The 18639-nt window shown below is 41.4% G+C and overlaps 1 protein-coding gene across 3 annotated transcripts in view; it reads right to left on the bottom strand.

Annotated features, from left to right (window-relative positions):
- Positions 1–18639, bottom strand: part of dnah7 (dynein, axonemal, heavy chain 7) — a 496694-nt gene that overhangs the window by 285285 nt on the left and 192770 nt on the right. For all 3 annotated transcript variants that reach the window (XM_051930473.1, XM_051930475.1, XM_051930474.1), the window contains exons 33-34: positions 18114–18245; positions 8464–8685 (exon numbers count right to left, since the gene is read on the bottom strand). In XM_051930473.1, coding sequence (XP_051786433.1) covers positions 8464–8685; positions 18114–18245 — 354 coding nt within the window. The remainder of the gene's footprint in view (positions 1–8463; positions 8686–18113; positions 18246–18639) is intronic.

Here is an 18639-nt window from a genome sequence, read left to right as displayed (position 1 = left end):
CTGAACTCAGAGGAATATTCAATGACTTTGGTATTTCCTTGTCTCCATCTTCTGACTTGTGCTTTTAAACCACCTTTTCAATGAGTTGCTTGGAATGTTCTTTTGTCTTCATCATGCCGGTCGGGCCACAAAACTGACTCACCACAAGTTACACCTTCCAGATAAAGTGCATTTACACTACAATCAACTGAAAACCCAGGCAGTGTGTCATATTAAACAGGTTGAATGCTTATGCAATCAATTACTTTGTGTTTTATATTTGTATTTAAGTTACATAGCATTATCAAGATCTGTTTATCCTTTGACAATAAAGAGTCTTTATCTGTTGATCAAAAAAGCCTAATTTAATTCACTTGTGATTCAATGTTGTAAAACAATAAAATGGGAAAACTTCCAAGGGGGTGAGTACATTTTATAGGTACTGTGTAACACAAATTGCTTTGATATGAGTGAGAACTGGAGTACAGGTAGATGTGTGTAGTGTGCCCCCATAATGAAGGTGTTTGTTCCTGGTTTGCATTTAGTGGGATGCCCTAAAATGGTGTAATGGGGAAAGACACGTAAAACAAGGATAGATGTAAATACACAGCAGATATGAAGACAGCTGTTAGGTTGACTGGCAAAACTAAACTGATTCATTGTGTGTGTGTGTGTGTACAAGTGTGTAAGTGTGTGCATGACAGAAGAAATGCACCTCATCCAGGATGGTATAATGGCACTGTTTTTAACTCTGTAATGGAAAAAAGAGGCTTCAAAAATATATTGATATATGGATGCAGGTATACCACAAACCAAAAGGCGTGTGCTACAGTGTGTGGCAGGAACAAAATCCATTCATTATGGGTTAGTGTGCTGTGAGGTGGATTGATGCCCTGTCCAAAGACAGTTCCTGCCTTGTGTCCGATGTTGCTGGGATAAGAGTTCACCTTTTGGTGGTCTTGACATTGGAATGTGGATGGATTAGTAATGTTAAAAACTATAAAAATACAGTACTAAACATAGTCAGAAAAATCTACCAGGAAATATTTTTTAAAACTAAACAATAATAGTATTTATGCTATTTAAAGGATCTTATCAAATAAAAACAGCAAAATTACCAGAGTGAAATGAAGACTTTCAGTGTACATATGGAAACACTTTTTCAATATATAAATTTTTAAAGATCACTTTCACAGTATGAGAGTTAATTAAATACTGACAAATTCGCTGTAAGCAGTATGTAATAAAATTGTTTATTAAGTGAAACAACTCTGTCAATCACAAAAGCTTAATGATTGAAATGTAGAGTTCTAACAAAACTCCCAAAGTCACTTTTAAAAAGAAGATGGGTGCATATGAATTTTTGGTTCACTGAGTAGACACACTACTTACATATATAATGCATACAAAAAATGTCCTCAGACTGCTGCCTGCTGTGTAAAAATCCCATTAAACTTGAAGGAGGATTAATTATAAAATGAGAAGAAAGTACACTTGAGGGACTTAGCTTTTCCCTAACTTTTTGCGCTGATATCTTTTGGTATTTTCTCAGGAAAAGTCCCATGCTAATCCTATGAAGATCCCTCTTCTTTTTAAAGTCTGTATTATTAAATCTCTCATCACCTCAAGCTTTCTAGCATGCATAATCCCACAGCTTTCATGTTGGCATTTTTTATTTAGTGGACCTGGAAATTCACGTTATAGCTTGGATATTAAAACTTGCAGGCTTCTGATACTCCGTTGATATCTCTGGCAGAATAAACATAAGCACAGGATTCCTGCTCTGGCCAAACTGGAAGAGGCAAGTTTTCAGATGTGTCAGCTGATAGTGGTCAATTCCAAAAACTCTCGTTCATTTCTCTACCACAAAACCAAATTATGCATTAAAAGATAAATCCTGGGCTCATGACTCAGTACTTCTGCCTCAGCAGCCTGGTTTAAATTGCTAGGAAACTGTTTATTGTATCTTATCTTATTAAATATTGAAAGCATATTGTTTCTGAGAGAAAAATGACCAGTCAAGGCAGAAATACATTAGACTCAGAAAGCATTAAGACTTCTTCACTTTCTGAAATCTTTATTGTGTTGCAGAATTAATTTTAAATAGATACATTTACCATTTTTGCACATGAATTTACACTCAATCACCCATAATGGATAAGGTAAAAACATATTTTCAGAAAGGTCTGATTCCAGAAATTGTTCCTGGTTTTAAAGTCCCAATCCAGGTAGCCACAAGTGAGTACAGAACTAGGAAATATTTTAAAGGCAAGTACTGTACTCAACTGGAAGGGGGTGATGGAGGGGCTTGTAGAACGAGAAGGGTGGAAGGTGGAAGCAGGAGGAGATCCAAGATGTTATACTTTAGTTGGCAGATGGACAAACGTAAGCAACAAGGAATGTACTGGGATGCCCACAGCGGCCGTGGTGCTTCTTTTGTTCTGTTTACTAATACCTCTTGTTCTCCAGTATTAAGAAACCTTTCATTATAATTATTTCAATAAAGAATGTGTTTCGTTTTGATATTTCAACCTTCCTGTAGTCATTTTGGGTTCAGGGACTGCTCAAAATGAACCCCTAGTGTTTTACAGTATACACTGTGTGTGTGTGTGTGTGTGTGTGCTTATGCATATTTCTGCATATACATGCTTTCTGTTTGTTTCAACGTTGTTTGTGTTCATTCTGCTTTTTTTGGACTTCATTTGTAATTGACTGTACAGTGCATTAAGAGGTGTGCTTAAAAAGAATAAATTCAACTTAATTGAATTGAGATGACTGTCTGCTGAAAGTCCATAGTGCTTAAGATGCTTTGGAAGCACTAGGCTGTCTAGCATTCAAAACCATTTTAGGCAGGATCAGGGGGAAATGATTTTCTATCATGTACAGCTTGCCTTAATATTGCATGCTGAGCTCAGTGGATTATCTAGATATATAAATAAGGCTGCAGGCTGTCATAAGGATCCAAGTGGACTTCACTTTGAAAACAGGAGGTTTCCTAATGCAGACGGTTTCAGTTAATCAAGAATGCTTCACACCAAATCATTTCAAAGGCCAAGTTTTCCTTCAGGGGTGCATGCAGGCTGTTTATCACTAAATGTGCTATCAACACTGGCCTACACTTATTTGTTTAGGAAACTGTTTAATTCAAAGATATCTGCAAATCACAAGTGTTAGAAGACAAATACCAAAGTAACAATGTGTGTGCAGTATCAGTTATTTGGTAAGTTAAATCATCTTACAATTCTGGCTTTCATTGTTAAATGATCATTATTGTCAAGAACTTAAATTTTATGTTACTGATCCAACGCTAACAGAGAAATTCCTATGAGCCCTGTTAACTAAGATATTTTACCCAACTGAGAGAGGTTCAACTGATGATTTTTTAAATAAAAATATTCACACATTAGAAGTATATCAGGACAAAATTGAAACTTTGCTGTAATGGTGAGAGATTACACTTGTGGGCCTAAATTAGAATCCAAAGACAACACATGCTTACGAAAATGAAACATATTGTAATATACCCCACAAAATATGTGGACATACCTTGCAATAAAATGTAAAATACAGTATATATGCTCAAATATATATTTTAAAGATTATATTTGAGATAAAATCAAACATATCATGTCATTGTCTAATCTGCTTAATCTAGACAGGGTTGCTTTGGAGGGAAAGCTGAGGCCTATCACAGCTACCATTGGCCACAAGGCATTGAACAGACCCTGGACAAGGCACCAGTCCATCATAGGATGAACACAAATACACATCCACACACCAAACACATACTGTACATTTTTCTTAATATTTTGTAACAAATATATTTGCAAGTACAGTGTGTATAAGAAACTATATATTGAGTATTCTTTTTTATGTTTCTGAAAGATCATTGATGGCTTATGTTTCTACCTGGAAAACAAAAAACACAGGCTTCCCAAAGAATCCAGTTTATTGGTGTCAGTACATGTAGAATGTGATGTATTCCACTCGGAAACATCTACTGTAAGCTTAATATCTTTTGACATTTCAAGAAAAAATCTTTAAAAAGTTAGCAATTTGTTAAATGTATATCTTTTTAATATTAGCTTCTAGAGATAAATACATCTACTGTCAGGCTAACAATTTGTATTATAAATACATCTCTAATATTAGAGCATCTGTTCCTAAGCAAATTTTCTATTAGTGAAAAGTTAAAACAGTACAGCCCTAGAATACAGTACACATCACTTGCTCTCTCTCTCTCTCTCTCATTATTTCTTTCTTACTTTCCTTCCTTCCTGACTTCCTTCCTCCTCCTCCTCCACTGACAAACTTCATCCTGCTTCATCCCAACTCTTCCTCTCCTCTATAAGGCAGTTGGTTCCTTTTAAGCCTCACCCGGGAGTACTCCAGGTGGCTCCTTAGAGAAGTCTGGAATTACTCCCAGGTATGGCAGAAGCCAAAAGTGGGGCTCTGCAGCTCCGCCTGGTGGCATCCATGGAACCCAGCAGGGCTGTGCTTACAAACAGTAATTCCCATACAGCCCTGTTGGAATCCGAGGCGCCATTGCAACCCAGTGGGGCTGCCAAGTAGCAGTCCAAGGGAGATAGTGCCCTTCAAAAGCCATCTCTCCTTGGCCAGGTAAAGATGCCGGCCATCCCTCACAACTGCAACATTTTGTAGTATATTTAACCTTGAAGTATATTGTAACCTATTTTAAAATATATTCATATTGATAGCAATATATTTTAAAAATATATATATATATTGTCACAGGTGGCTGGGGGTGGTACCCAGCCGGGACGCCCTGGAGGACTGGAGGAGGGCATATGCCTCCCCCAGACCACGTGGGGGCGACCGCCTTGGTGGCTATGGGGACCACGGGTTCAGAGCTTTGAAACTCAGCCCTGTAGGGGCTCATGGTCACCGCCAGGGGGTGCCCCGATGCCTACGGAGCCCTGGACCTCAGCACTTCCGCCACACCTGGAAGTGCTGGGTGGAAGAGGATCGGGGACACCTGGAGTGTTTCCAGGTGTGCAGCCGGTACTTCCGCCACACTGGGGAGTGCCGGCGGAAGCTAATCGGGAGGCACCTGGAGCACGTCCAGGTGGGAATAAAAGGGGCTGCCTCCCTCCATTCGGGGGCTGGAGTCGGGAGTGAAGAAAGACAAGATGTTGGAGGAGGAAAGGAGGAGGCCTGAAGAGAGTGAGGCATAGTGAAGAGGCCTGGACTTTGGGGGAGTTTAGGGGTTGTGTTGCACTTGTAAATATGGAGTTTGTAAATAAACGTGTGTTGGTTGGTGAACCATCGGTGTCCGCCTGTCTGTGTCCGGGCTGTTTTCCATAATACATTAAATGTATTTCATTTCTGTAAGGGCAGCACCTCCCAGGTGGAAGTGAGGTCAAGAAAAAATAATGATTTAAATCTTTGATTAAAGAAAGGTTTAAGTATGTTGAGTGAAAACTAAACCCAGATTACCTGCTTGGAAGGCAAGTGTACTAATCATTGCACCACACCACAAAAAACAAAACAGAAGTGAAAACCCAGTATTAAAATAAGTAGACAAACTAATAAACCATTTGCCCCTGCATGGGAGCGAGCCTCTGCATATTTGTTAAGGATATTTGTCCATCATCCCATTCTAGTATAATAAGCACTCCCTTTATCTCCTATCTCTCGCTCTCCAGACACTGACTTCCCTTCATCCAACTAGTATGGCCCTCACTCAACTTCAGACTCAAAAATGAGTTCACTTCTAGCCCAACATCAGAATCACTTATGTGGACAGGGAAGCCTAAAATCTGCTCATGGACATCAAAATAAAAGTCTTTGCATTATACCCTGGCATCCCTGCACTATTGAGTGTGTAGTTCTTATATCTATGTATGGCTCACGGATGACATTTAAGATTTCATAAATTTGAATCTTGTGCATATATTCCCAAATAGCATGCAGCCTAAAGCTACACAAAACCTGGAAGCGAATGCTGTACTCAACATGTGGAAATGAAAGCAGTAAGTATGTAGATAGTAATAAACATATGCTGGAAACTTCAGTTTGGACAACCCGCATATCAAATACAAATTTTTAGATGGATGCAGATGTGTGTATTTATAATAGTATTACAGTTTTTAATACAGTTTATATTTAATTCAATTTGGAGATATGTAAGCACACAATCATTTAAGCATACAAGTTACACATATACACCAATCAGAAACAACATTAAAATGACTGACAGGTGAAGTGAATGACATTTCTTGTTACAATGGCACCTGTCAAGAAGTGACATATTAGGCAGCAAGTGAACAGCCAATTTTTTTAAGGTGATGTGTTGGAAGCAGGAAGACTGGGCAAGTGTAATGATCTAAGCGATTTTGGCAAGGGCCACATTATGATGGCTGGATGACTAGGTCAGAGTATCTCTAAAAACAGTAGGTCTTGTGGGATGTTACCAGTATTCAGCAGTTAGTAACTGCCAAATGTTGTCCAAGTTGTGGTTTGATTCCACAAAAGATCTACTGTTGCTGAAAAACATAATGCTGGCCATTACAGAAAGGTTTCAGAACACACTGCATCACATCTTGCTGTGTATGGGTCTGCGTAGCCACAGATTGATCAGAGTGCCCATTCTGACCCCTGTGACCCACTGAAAATGCCTACAGTGGGCACATGAGTGTCAGAACTGGACTGTGGAGCAATGTAAAAGGTGGCCAGTCTGATGAATCATGTTTCCTTTTAGATCATGTGGACTGCCAGGTACATTTGCATTGTTTAGCTGGAGATAAACAATATAGGATGCACTATAGGAAGAAGTCAAGCCGGCAGGGACAGAGTGATGCACTGGGCAATGCTCTGCTAAGAAATGGTCCTGGCATTTATTTGAATGTTACTTTGAAATGTACCACCTTCCTAAAAATTGTTTCATACCAACAGGGCAATGGTATTCCTTAATGGCGGTGGCCTCTTTTAGCAGGATAATGTGCCCTGTCACACTGTAAACATTGTTCAGGAATGGAACAAAGAGTTCAAGTTGTTGACTTGGCCCCCAAATTTCCCAGATCTCAAACCGATCAAGCAACTGTGAGATGTGTTCAAAAATGTTTGATCTATGGAGGACTTATAGGACTTAAAGATCTGCTTCTAATGTCTAGGTGCCAGACACTACAGGACACCTTCACAGATCTTGTGGAGCCTAGGACCCGACAGGTCATGCTGGAGGCAGGTGGGTATAATGTTGTGGCTGACTGGTGTATATATAAGAATGTAGGTATGCATGCTTTTTATCTATTTTCTCAACCTTACAGCTGTAAGCATTTTGAACCTGTCCAACATCACAACTTCCTTTCCATGGATGACAGGACATGTTTTACAGGTAGTTTCCCTTAAACCTCCAACCTTATTCACCAGCCAGAGGGTTGTGTTTCCCTGTCAGTGGCTTAGCTGTCTGTATTTTAGCATCACTCAGAAATGACAGTCTTATACCCACATCACATTATAAACAGGACATACTGCTCCGCTATAGCAGTCACAACATTACCACACTGGTATTGTAGGAATTCTCCTGTGCCTGGTGTGATTCTCTCCCTCCCTCCCTCCCTCCTTCTCTGTTCCATTTAGGCTTTATGTTGGACTTCCTTCTGCCCTTTGCCAACCAGGTGACAACCTTGACCCTAGCAATCTCTTGCCATTGATGTCTCCACCCTACAGCGTCAACCCTGTGATCAAAGCTGCCATCATTGTGAGGGTTTTTAGAGGTAGCTCCTGAAGTGATAAAGGCATATGCCAACCTGGTGATGCCCTTGCTTTTGATGACTTTTTGTGAGCCAGGCTTCCTTTTGGCAGATGAGGCAGAATAATCAGGGTCCGGCTCAGAGCTTTAAAAAGAGCTGGGACCAGGACGTTTTTTGCTTTTCCATCTCTTCATCCACTTTGTACACCCACTTTTTTTCTCATTTAGGGTTCCTAAGAACTAGATTCTTAAACTGGACTAATTCTTGAACTGGAGACCAGTCCATTGCAGGGCACACTCATGTGACACAGCAACAGAAGCCATATGGTTGGTTTGAAATAGGAAATAGTATTTATACAGTTCAGTATTCTTAAATTAATGAAGCAAGCCTCATAAGTCATATCAGTTAGAGGCATTTGAGAGGATGGGCAAGTTGGTTCAGGTGGTTCAGTCTGAAATTAGCAGTTTCCATCATTTTCTATTTACTTGTTGCTCACTTAGTGGCCACCAGCTATTTGCTCCATCAAGACAATATACTGCTCAACCAAGCTTAAGCAAGATTTATTTGTCATTTGTTTATTAATTTGTTCTCTCTTGTGATCAGGACTATCCAATGTATACAGTGCCCACATATATCTGTCAGCAAAACCCTGTTTCTTAGCCGAAAAATGATAAAAGGAAAAAGAGCAGATAAAAATTTTGAGTGATGGAAATGGAGATTTAAAAACACTTTCAGTAGACAAGCAGGTAAAATACACAATAAACACACTTACCTCTTTAACAAACCTGTACTCATAGATGCTTTTATCCTTGGGCAAGGGCACAGTGAGCTGCTTAGCTGGGGGCTCCACATGGTGCAGGATGTTAAAGCGCATCCTTGTCTCTTCACTCAGAGGGCCTTCCAGCAGCTCACGCAGCAGCTTGTCAAACTTTATTCTGCCATCTTCATGGCAGCTGGCTCCCACTGACCACACAAGGGAAAAGACAAAAATCCCCTGCAAACAAATCAATGCCTTTGTTTATTCTTATGAATTCAAGAGCTTGGCTTCCAGGTGTTTTAACAGGTACAGAAGTTGTGAGACACAAAAAGTGACATGCTAGTTACAAAAAAACATTTGACATCCTGGTATAAACAGGCACAAACAATAGCTCAGTGCTTAAAACAAACAAAACAGCCGCACATAAGTATTGATGTGAACAGTGCATTTATTGTAGCTGACATCAAGTTATTAAAAAATGTAAGATCATAAAATGCTGCCCAGGAATACAGTCAATGTACTTCTGGAGGAAAACATATGTGTTAAAAGTATTAACAATGGAGCAAAGGAGTTTTATTATTGAAGCAGCCAATGTGGTAAATACTTGTAATATTTTTATTTTTATACTGTACTGAGGATTACTTGTGTTCTGTTGTGTATTGTATTGTATTGACCCCCTTTCTTTTTGACACCCACTGCACGCCCAACCTACCTGGAAAGGGGTCTCTTTTTGAACTGCCTTTCCCAAAATTTCTTCCATTTTTTCCCTACAAAGGTTTTTTTTGGGAGTTTTTCCTTGTTTTCTTAGAGAGTCAAGGTTGGGGGGCTGGCAAGAGGAAGGGCCTGTTAAAGCCCATTGTGGCAATTCTTGTGTGATTTTGGGCTATACAAAAATAAATTGTATCGTATTGTATTTTACTATAAAGATGCTAAGGCATTAGATTTTAAAACTACAAGAATGCCACTTCAGACTATGCCCCATACTTATTGTGCAACCCTGAGAAACCAAGTTAGCCCACTGATGTTAAATTGAAAAAAATACAGATGTGTAATTGCATTATTGTATAAGGAACTAATTATAGTGAATATTTTGTACTTGGGGTTGTACAGTGATTAACCCTGTTGCCTCACCAATCCAGCATCATGGGTTATTCATTGTCTATATGATAATAACACATTCTCTTGGGGTCTCCATGAAGATTTGCAGGTTAGGTTAATTGGACTCTAAAATTGTCCTGTGGGTGAGTGTAAGGAGCTCTACGATGGATTAGAGCCCTATAACAGAGCTGCCTGTGCCTTGAGTACAAGCTGTGCACTCCATTTTTGACGCAGCAGATTACACCATAAACTCCAGACAGATATTTTCTAGAATTTTAACAAATTCATTTTAAAGAGTTATGGACAAGTTTATGGCTATGGACTCTGGTTCTAAAGATACTTTACTTTTCTCATTACCTCTAAATACTGGCTTTTTCTTGTACTTTTATATCTATTCCACCTTCACTTGCATTCCAGGTGCATTTTGTCCCTATTCCATTCTCAACTCAACTTCAATGACTGATGATTAGAGACTCCTTTTAAAGTGAAACCCAATAACACAGGGAAAGACTTTGGACCCCGTGATTCTGAAGTGGAATAATCAGGTCTGAAATTATGATGTTAACGTATGTGTTCAATTTTTGCTGTTTTGATCCTGAACTGTTTTGGTAAAACTATATGTATGGGTCATTTTGCTTACCACTCCATTTATGAGATCACCTGTAGCACACTGCAATTGCAAGACATGATAGGTTATACAAGGGTGGTAAGGTGGCGTTAGAGCTGCTGTGAGAATTTCCCCTTGGGATTAATAAAGTATCTATCTATCTATCTGTCTATCTATCTATTGTGGCAGGTGGCCGGGTGTGCTCATCAGCCGCCTGCCTATTTAAGGGGCTGCCTCCCTGCAATCAAGGCTGGAGTCGGGTGAGGAGGTAGACGAGGTCGGAGAGGAGGCGGCGAGGAGAGGCCTGACGTGTGTGTGAAAGAGAGAGAGAGAGAGACAGCTGGGGAAGAACCTGGGACAAAGAGAGGCGGCCTAAAGAAGAGCCTAGACTTTGGCAGACTGTGGGGGTTTGCTGGTGTGGTGGTGCACGTAAGACTTTGTATATAATAGAGACTGTAAATAAATGTGTGGTGATGGCTGAAAATGTGTCTGCCTGTGTGTGTCCAGGCCGTACTATTTCACAGTGGCGTAGTTGGCAGGATGCTCCACCTGGGTCAAGGTGGGGACCTGCATGTAAAAAAATATCTGTGAAAGGCCCGGCACAACAGGGGAGCTCACCCACGTGCCACAGGGGCGGCGTGCACCCAACCCTGCAGCTACAGAGAGTGTGGCGGACCTTTAGCGGTCCGCCGTTGGAGTTTGTGTTTCAGGGGCGGCTCAAGAACGCGGTGGCAGCAAAGAGAGCTGCCGGGAAGGAGAAGCTGCACTTACAACAGCTGTAGCAGCAGCAGCGAAGCTGCCCAGAGTCTCATCCCCATGTGTGGAAGGAGGACGAGATGGCCGCCAACCGGAAGTCCCTCCTTGCGACAGGCACGGGGTTGGATAACTTGTCCTGTGTGCCCGCCAGCGATTGGATGGAGGCGGGACCAGGGAATGTCCATCCCGTGCCAGCCAGAAACCCGAATGGGCCAGAGGAAAGGGCCCATAGGAAGCAGTCAGCGAGTGGCGCTGATCGACAGGTAAGCACACCGTTGACTGACTTTCTCTCCTTGGCAGCGATCCTGCAGCAGCTGGAGAAATGCCTTCTGCTGGTCGGATTGCCGCCACCCGAGCGATGTGCCCTCCGGGCGGAGACGCAAGTATCAGAAGGGACGGTGGGCGCGCCAGCACAAGCGCCGCTGGCGAGAGAGGAACGGCGCGGCGCTGGAACTTCTGACCGGAGGAGCACAGCGGGGACGGTGAGTAGGACCGCCCCCGGAAAGCTACGGACGCCGGCGAGGCAGGGTCTGTCCTTTTCCTATAGGCAGACCCAAACCGCCGCGGCATCCCAAAGTAAGAGGAGGAGTCGGAGAAAGAAAGCTGGCTCCTCCGATATGGGAGGACATGTTGCTGGGTGCACACGTCCCACGAAGGGCCGCCCTCTGCTGAGGCAGAAGGAGAAACCGCAGGCTGAGAGGCGGAAAATGAGTGTGCTCCAGTTGTCAGTCCCGTGGCGGGGACCACGGAGACCTCGGATGGGGAGGCCGAGGAAAAGAGCATCGGGGTGCCGGGCGGAGTGGAGAGCGTTGGCCCAAACACAGAGGAAGTGCGCAGAAGCGCTGCATCAGGGCAACGTCTCCACCCCTTGTTTTTCCTTTTATTCTTTAGGACCGGGCCCTGGGCTGAGTTGTATCGACCTGCCGCCAAGGAAAATCTGTCCTCGCGGGATGGGCCGCTGGCCCCGTGGGGTCTCAGCGTGCGGGGGAGTATTGTGGCAGGTGGCCGGGTGTGGTCATCAGCCGTCTGCCTATTTAAGGGGCCGCCTCCCTGCAATCAAGGCTGGAGTCGGGTGAGGAGGTAGACGAGGTCGGAGAGGAGGCGGCGAGGAGAGGCCTGACGTGTGTGTGAAAGAGAGAGAGGGAGAGAGAGAGAGACGGCTGGGGAAGAAACCGGGACAAAGAGAGGTGGCCTAAAGAAGAGCCTAGACTTTGGGAGACTGTGGGGGTTTGTTGGTGTGGTGGTGCACGTAAGACTTTGTATATAATAGAGACTGTAAATAAATGTGTGGCGATGGCTGAAAACGTGTCTGCCTGTGTGTGTCCGGGCCGTACCATTTCACACTATCTATCTATCTATCTATCTATCTATCTATCTATCTATCTATCTATCTATCTATCTATCTATCTATCTATCTATCTATCTATCTATCTATCTATCTATCTATCTATCTATCTATCTATCTATCTAATGGATCCAGCATCCTGAGTTTAAATATATACAGTACTGGCCCTCCAACACAACAGGAGAGGGAATTATGTGTGACTGCTATTTATTGACTATAGGATAGCATTCAACACAATAAACCCCTCTAAGCTTATCACCAATGTCAGGGACCTGTGTCTAAACACTTCATTGTGTTTCTGGGTTTTTAACTTCGTAACAGGAGGACCCAAGGTGATTTTACTGGGAGACAACATTTTATCATCCCTCACCCTAAGCACAGGGGCTCCACAGGACTGTGTTCCAAGTCTTCAGCTATACTCCCTTTATGCATGACTGCACAGATGCACATAACAACAGCAAGTTCATATATTTATAGAGCACATTTTCATATAACAATGTATCTTAAAGTGCTTTACAAAATAACAGAGAAAGTTACAAGGAAAGAAAAACAACAGGCAGTAATATTAAAAAATAAGTAACAACAAATCAAGATAAGTTCATAAGGCCAGGAGGACAGAAAAAACAAAAAAAAAGACTCCAGTTAGGCTGGAGAAAACAGCAAAATCTGCAGGGTATCCAGGGACAACAGGCCACTCAGCCCTCCACTGGGCATTCTACCTAACACAGAAGTCTATAAATCAATCACCTTTGTTGTCATGCTTCACATGATAACAATGGCTTCCTGGGCAGCTGAGACACCCATCTTCATTCCATCATTTCAGGGTATTCATGGTGCCTTGATCAGATCGAGTGGTGCAGATTGTCATCACAGAAGAACCTAACACTCTTAACTTTAATATTATGCCCACATTTGCTGATGACACGGCTGTGGTAGGCCTGATGTCGAACAATAATGAGCAGGCTTACTTGGACAAAGTGTGGAGACTATCACACTGGTGTCAGACAGACAAAGGAGATGAATGTGGACTCTAGGAGAAAACAGTAGAGGCACTACCATCCCCTTAATATTAATAGCACTCAGTTGGAAAGGTTGGACAATTTCAGATATCTCTGTGTCAACATCACAAAGGACACAATGTCATCCAAACACATTAACTCCTTGGTGAAGGAGGCACAGCAATGTCTTTACCACCTCAGACACTTTAGGGATTTTAGGCTGTCTACAAATCCACCATCAAAAGTATCCCGACAGAAATCATTACCGACTGGTTTGGAAAAAAATGTTGTATGACCACAAGGCTCTGCAGAATGTGGTGCAGTCAGCTGAATGCATAACTGGATGTACACTCTCTAATGTCCAAAAACATTTATACCATGCAATATTGGAACAGGACAAACAAAATTATCACAGAAATGAGCCATCCTAACAATGGCCTCTTCTCTGTGTCGAGTTCAGGGAAACTCTACCACTGCCTGAAGATCAGTACAGAGAGACTGAGGAGAATTGTCCTTAAATTGTCCATTCACATCCTAAATGAGAACAGTGTCTAGAGTTACAAAATGCTCTATTATTGTGTATTTATTTAACTAATTAATTAATTTACATTTTTATAATATTAATATAATGCTGTCATTGGTACATAATATAGAGTATTTACTATTTAGTGTCTTTTTATTTTCTTCTAATGCATAGTTTTGGATTTCAGCAACTAAACATTTCAGTAGATATTGTACTGTATATAACTATGTAAAAAATAAAATTTGATTTGAATATGGGTTCTGTTTGAAATCTACATGTTCTCGCAGAATCTGCATGAGTTTTTCTATGGGTACTCCCTTATCTCCAAGATGTGTGTGAGATTGGTTGGTGTAGTGCCCCTACTTCAGATTAAACAGGTTAGTGAAGGTTACTCCAAGTTATCTATCATACAATGTATAGATGGGTGTAACCTTACTTTCCACTTCCTATATTTAAATTACTGTAAATCATGCTTCTTTTTAGAGAAAAAGTGCTACTATCTCAACCTTCAAGGACTTGATAGATCATCGCCTATGAAGATTTTATGTTTTCACTGTGTACTCCAATTTTGGATTTATTTTTGAAACATGCAATAGACGAAAGCATATCCTCTATCTACTGAGCCATAAGGCAAAGCTCTCAATTTACCAGTTCCTACTCTCACCTATGGTCATGAGCTATGGGTAGTGACCGAAAGAACAAGATCGTGAATACAAGCGGCTGAAATGAGTTTTCTCCGCAGGGTGTCTGGGCTTTCCCTTAAAGATAGGGTGAGAAGCTCAATCATCCGGGAGGGGCTCAGAGTAGAGCCGCTGCTCCTCCACATCAAGAGGAGTCAGATGAGGTGGCTCGGGCATCTGATCAGGATGCCTCCTGTAAGCCTCCCTGGTGAGGTGTTCCGGGCACGTCCAACCGGGAGGAGGCACCGGGGAAGACCTAGGACACGCTGGAGGGACTGTCTCCCGGCTGGCCTGGGAACACCTTGGGATTCCCCCGGAAGAGCTAGAAGAAGTGGCCGGGGAGAGGGAAGTCTGGGCATCTCTGCTCAAGCTGCTGCCCCCGCGACCCGACCTCGGATAAGCGGAAGAGGATGGATGGATGGATATCCTCTATCTAGATGTTTTTGCTGAAGTTTTAATATGTTAATTTTAAAAAGGTTATGGAAATGTTTATTTGATTTTACTGTTTACACTTGAATCTAGTTTTAGTGTATATTTTATACTGTTGTCGAAATGTTGCAGTTTCAGCTTGGGTCCAATAAACTGGGTCCTGCTAAGATATTACTGTATATCTTTCCATTTACCTCTAAATACACATTTTTTTTCCTGCACTTTATATCTATTCCTCCTCCACTTCCACTCCTAGTGAGCTTTAGTCTCTACTCAATTCTTTTAAAGCCAGACTCTGCAGCATTTTGGCATATAAGAAGCATGCTCCAGGAGCAATTCCATGTCAGATGGAGTTTCAAGAGAGCAGGGAAGCTGTCTGCCAATAGCTCACTTTAGAAGCTCTGAAGGGTCCAGACAGTGTAACCAATGCAGTCCTTCAGGAGCCCAAATTGGAGCAATGCTGGAGGTATGCTGTTTTAGGCGAATATACTCCCTTGGGAGGTTGTCTTCTATCGTCCCTCCATTGTTTTAACTTTCCATCCAGGAAAGGCCCCACCAACCATCCCAGCTGAGATGCCAGTTCATCCACACCATCCTCTTATAGCATCTGTCTTTCTCTGTATCTATGAATTCATTAAAATGGCTGGTAAACACCTGTTGTAAACAACATTCTGATATCCTCTGATGAAGGAAACTCCTTTGCAATTATGTTGTTAGACTTAAGCGCAGCGTTCAACACCATTGACCATTTTATTTTACTACACGGGCCAGAAAATTTCATTGGGCTTGTCTTGCCTAGTTTAATTATTATTTATCAAATCGATTCCAATACCTACAAAAATGTGCTGACAGTACTCCATCATTATACACAAAAGTGAGATATGGTGTCCCGCAAGGCTCAGTACTGGGATCTTTACTGTTTTCACGTTAGATGCTTACACTGGGATCTATCATTAGAAAACATAATATTAATTTTCACTCATATGCAGATGAAATCCAGTTATATCTTTCTTTTAGACCAAATGAAGTTTCTCTGATGTTGCCTTTAATTAGTTGTGTTAGTGAAATAAAGGAGTGGATGGATGAGAACTACTTGTCTTTAAACACCGACAAAACAGAGATGCTAATTATTAGAGGGAATGATGCTGATCACAATGTATTGTCATTATTTAACTCACCCATTAATTTTACTGAATCAGCCCACAATCTAGGCATTAGCTTTGACTCTAGTATGTCATTTTAAAGCACACATTACAAAATTATCCAAAACATGCTTCTTCCATCTTAAAAATGTTGGGAAATTAAGGCATTTTCTAAATATGTGGGATACTGAGAAATTAATTCATGCATTTATTTTTAGTAGGATTGACTACTACAATGCAGTGTTCACTGGCTGTCTGGCGTACTTATCTTAACTTATCATTACTTACAAACCACAGCACTCATCAAGATATCAAGATGCTGGTCTGCTTATGCAAGGATTATCCAAGGATTAATAAAATACCAGTGGGAGGTTGAGCTTTTAGTTACAGAGCCCCTAAACTGTGGAATGGTCTGCCTGCTACATAAGAGATGCCCCTTCAGTCTCAGCTTTCAAATCCCAGCTGAAGACTCACTACTTCAGTTTAGCATATCCTGACTAGAGCTGCTAATTAACTGTGCATACTTCATCTCTGTTGTTAGTCATTAGCATGAAAACATAAGTAATATGATAGATATAATTTGTTACAAACCCTCACCTATTCTGTTTCTCTTCTTGGTACTCAAATGTGGCACTTGGTGCCACTCTCCTATTGCCAAGTTGTCTGCCTGCCTAAGGAAAAGTAATCTCTGATGTAGGAGCACTGGAATTGTCAGGTAGAAGGGTCCTTTCATCATATTGGCTAGACCAGCACTGACTAAGCTATGGAGCGGCCAGTAGGGGGGCGGCAGCTTGATGGCCAAGGTCTCCATTACTCTGAACAAATCTGAATTGCATTATGTGATATAATCTACTGTTGAATTCTGCTCTATACTTGTACTATTGTACTGTTATATTGAGGATTACTTGTGTTCTATGTATTGTATTGTGTTTTCCCCTTTTTTTTTGACACCCACTGCACACCCAACCTGCCAGGCGTAATCAGAATATAAGTTTAATATGTCACTGTGCTCTGTGAAAATATTTTAAATCTGCTTTTCTTTTCTTCTCACATGTACAGCTAACACAAAGCCAGATTTAGTACAGGGGCCCAGCATTTAGAACTGCTAGGCAAGCATTTTAAGACAAGACAAGTTAAGGACAACTGCAAAATGGGCATTGTACTATTTCTGTGTGTCAGAGTCAGTATGACATTGGATCTTCTTTTCCTTGTTTAGAATGGCATGATTTACCTAAGTGGGAGCCTGCACATGGAAAAAGAGTATAAAGCCGTGGAACATTGCCCGGCACACATTTGAAGCTGACGGACAGATGGGAGATACCATCTTCCGAGCCGGAAAATCTTTCCAACGCAGCGACGAAAATGGCAGACTCTACACATTGGGCCCCCACTACCCAAAAGGTCTTGTCATGGCTTCCTCGTCTGTTATGCCGCGTAAACCGTCATTAAAGAAAGCTGTTATTTCTCCTATGTGATTTCTTACCGCCGTATCACTAAGGGAGGGGTATCGGCTTTTATATTTTATCTATATAGTTTCTGGTTATGTAATATCCCGCAATTACAAAAGAACTTATTCCAACCAGAGAGCTGGTGCCCCCTGCTGGATACACCTGGAAAGGACAGGGCCTGTTAAAGCCCATTGCAACACTCTTTTTGTGATTTTGGGCTATACAAAAATAAATTGTATTGTATTGGTAAGGCTTTTGCTAAGGAGTTAGTGAGTGGGAGTGTGTTTTTGAGTATGCCTATTCTGGGATAACTGAATATGGGTGCTTACATGAGTGTCCCTGTGAAGGACTGCTATTCCATTCAGAGTCCCTCCCTTGTTACCAATGCTACTGCAACAGGTTCCTACGCAAATTTGACTAAGCAGGTTCAATAAACAAATGTATGACACATATATTTTTTAGTGAAACATACATTCATGCAACTTGTGTATGCCTGATCAGCTTCAGCAGCGTCAGTGGTTTTAAGTAGCTACAGCGTGCATCATGCCTCTAAGTTTACCTTTGTCTCATTTGTCTCTGCATCTTTGTCTCATTCTTGAGTAACACAGTAAATCAGCCATGAAAGACAAGTCAACCCACCTCTAACCAAGAACAGATATCACGTTCATTCATGCTTCTTATCTTGGATTCACTGGAAAACTCATCCATCAAGCAGTCCATCAGATTCATCAGTGATCGAACGAGGTTAGTATCAGAAGTTGGTGATAGCTCCTGATGTGGAAATTGGGGAAAAAAAAACAATGGTGTGAAAATAGAATGGCATGAATTATATGTACATTTAGAAGTAAGAAATAAATAACGCTTAAATGGCAGGTATAGAGTATAACCTAATTACTATCTATCAGAATGTATCAGAGTGGAACACATTTATGCCTGACCACTGCTTAAAGTCCAAATTATTGTGATTGTAAAGGGAATATTTTACTTTAGTATATGTGAAACGCTTTCTTTAAAGGAGGTCTTCAAAAAATCTTAAGGTGCAGCAGAAGGTTTTAACAAAGAAAATATGCAACCATTTCTGATAGTAAGCAGTGCCATCTATTGGATATGTAAAGACACTGCCTGCATAAGCAAAAAGTAATTATTTTTCTTTCTTTCTTTCTTT

This window comes from Erpetoichthys calabaricus, chromosome 8 (assembly GCF_900747795.2).
Source record: "Erpetoichthys calabaricus chromosome 8, fErpCal1.3, whole genome shotgun sequence".
Lineage (NCBI taxonomy): Eukaryota > Metazoa > Chordata > Cladistia > Polypteriformes > Polypteridae > Erpetoichthys > Erpetoichthys calabaricus.
The sequence above is the reverse complement of the archived record's forward strand: the minus strand, read 5'-3'. Positions and strand labels throughout refer to the sequence as shown.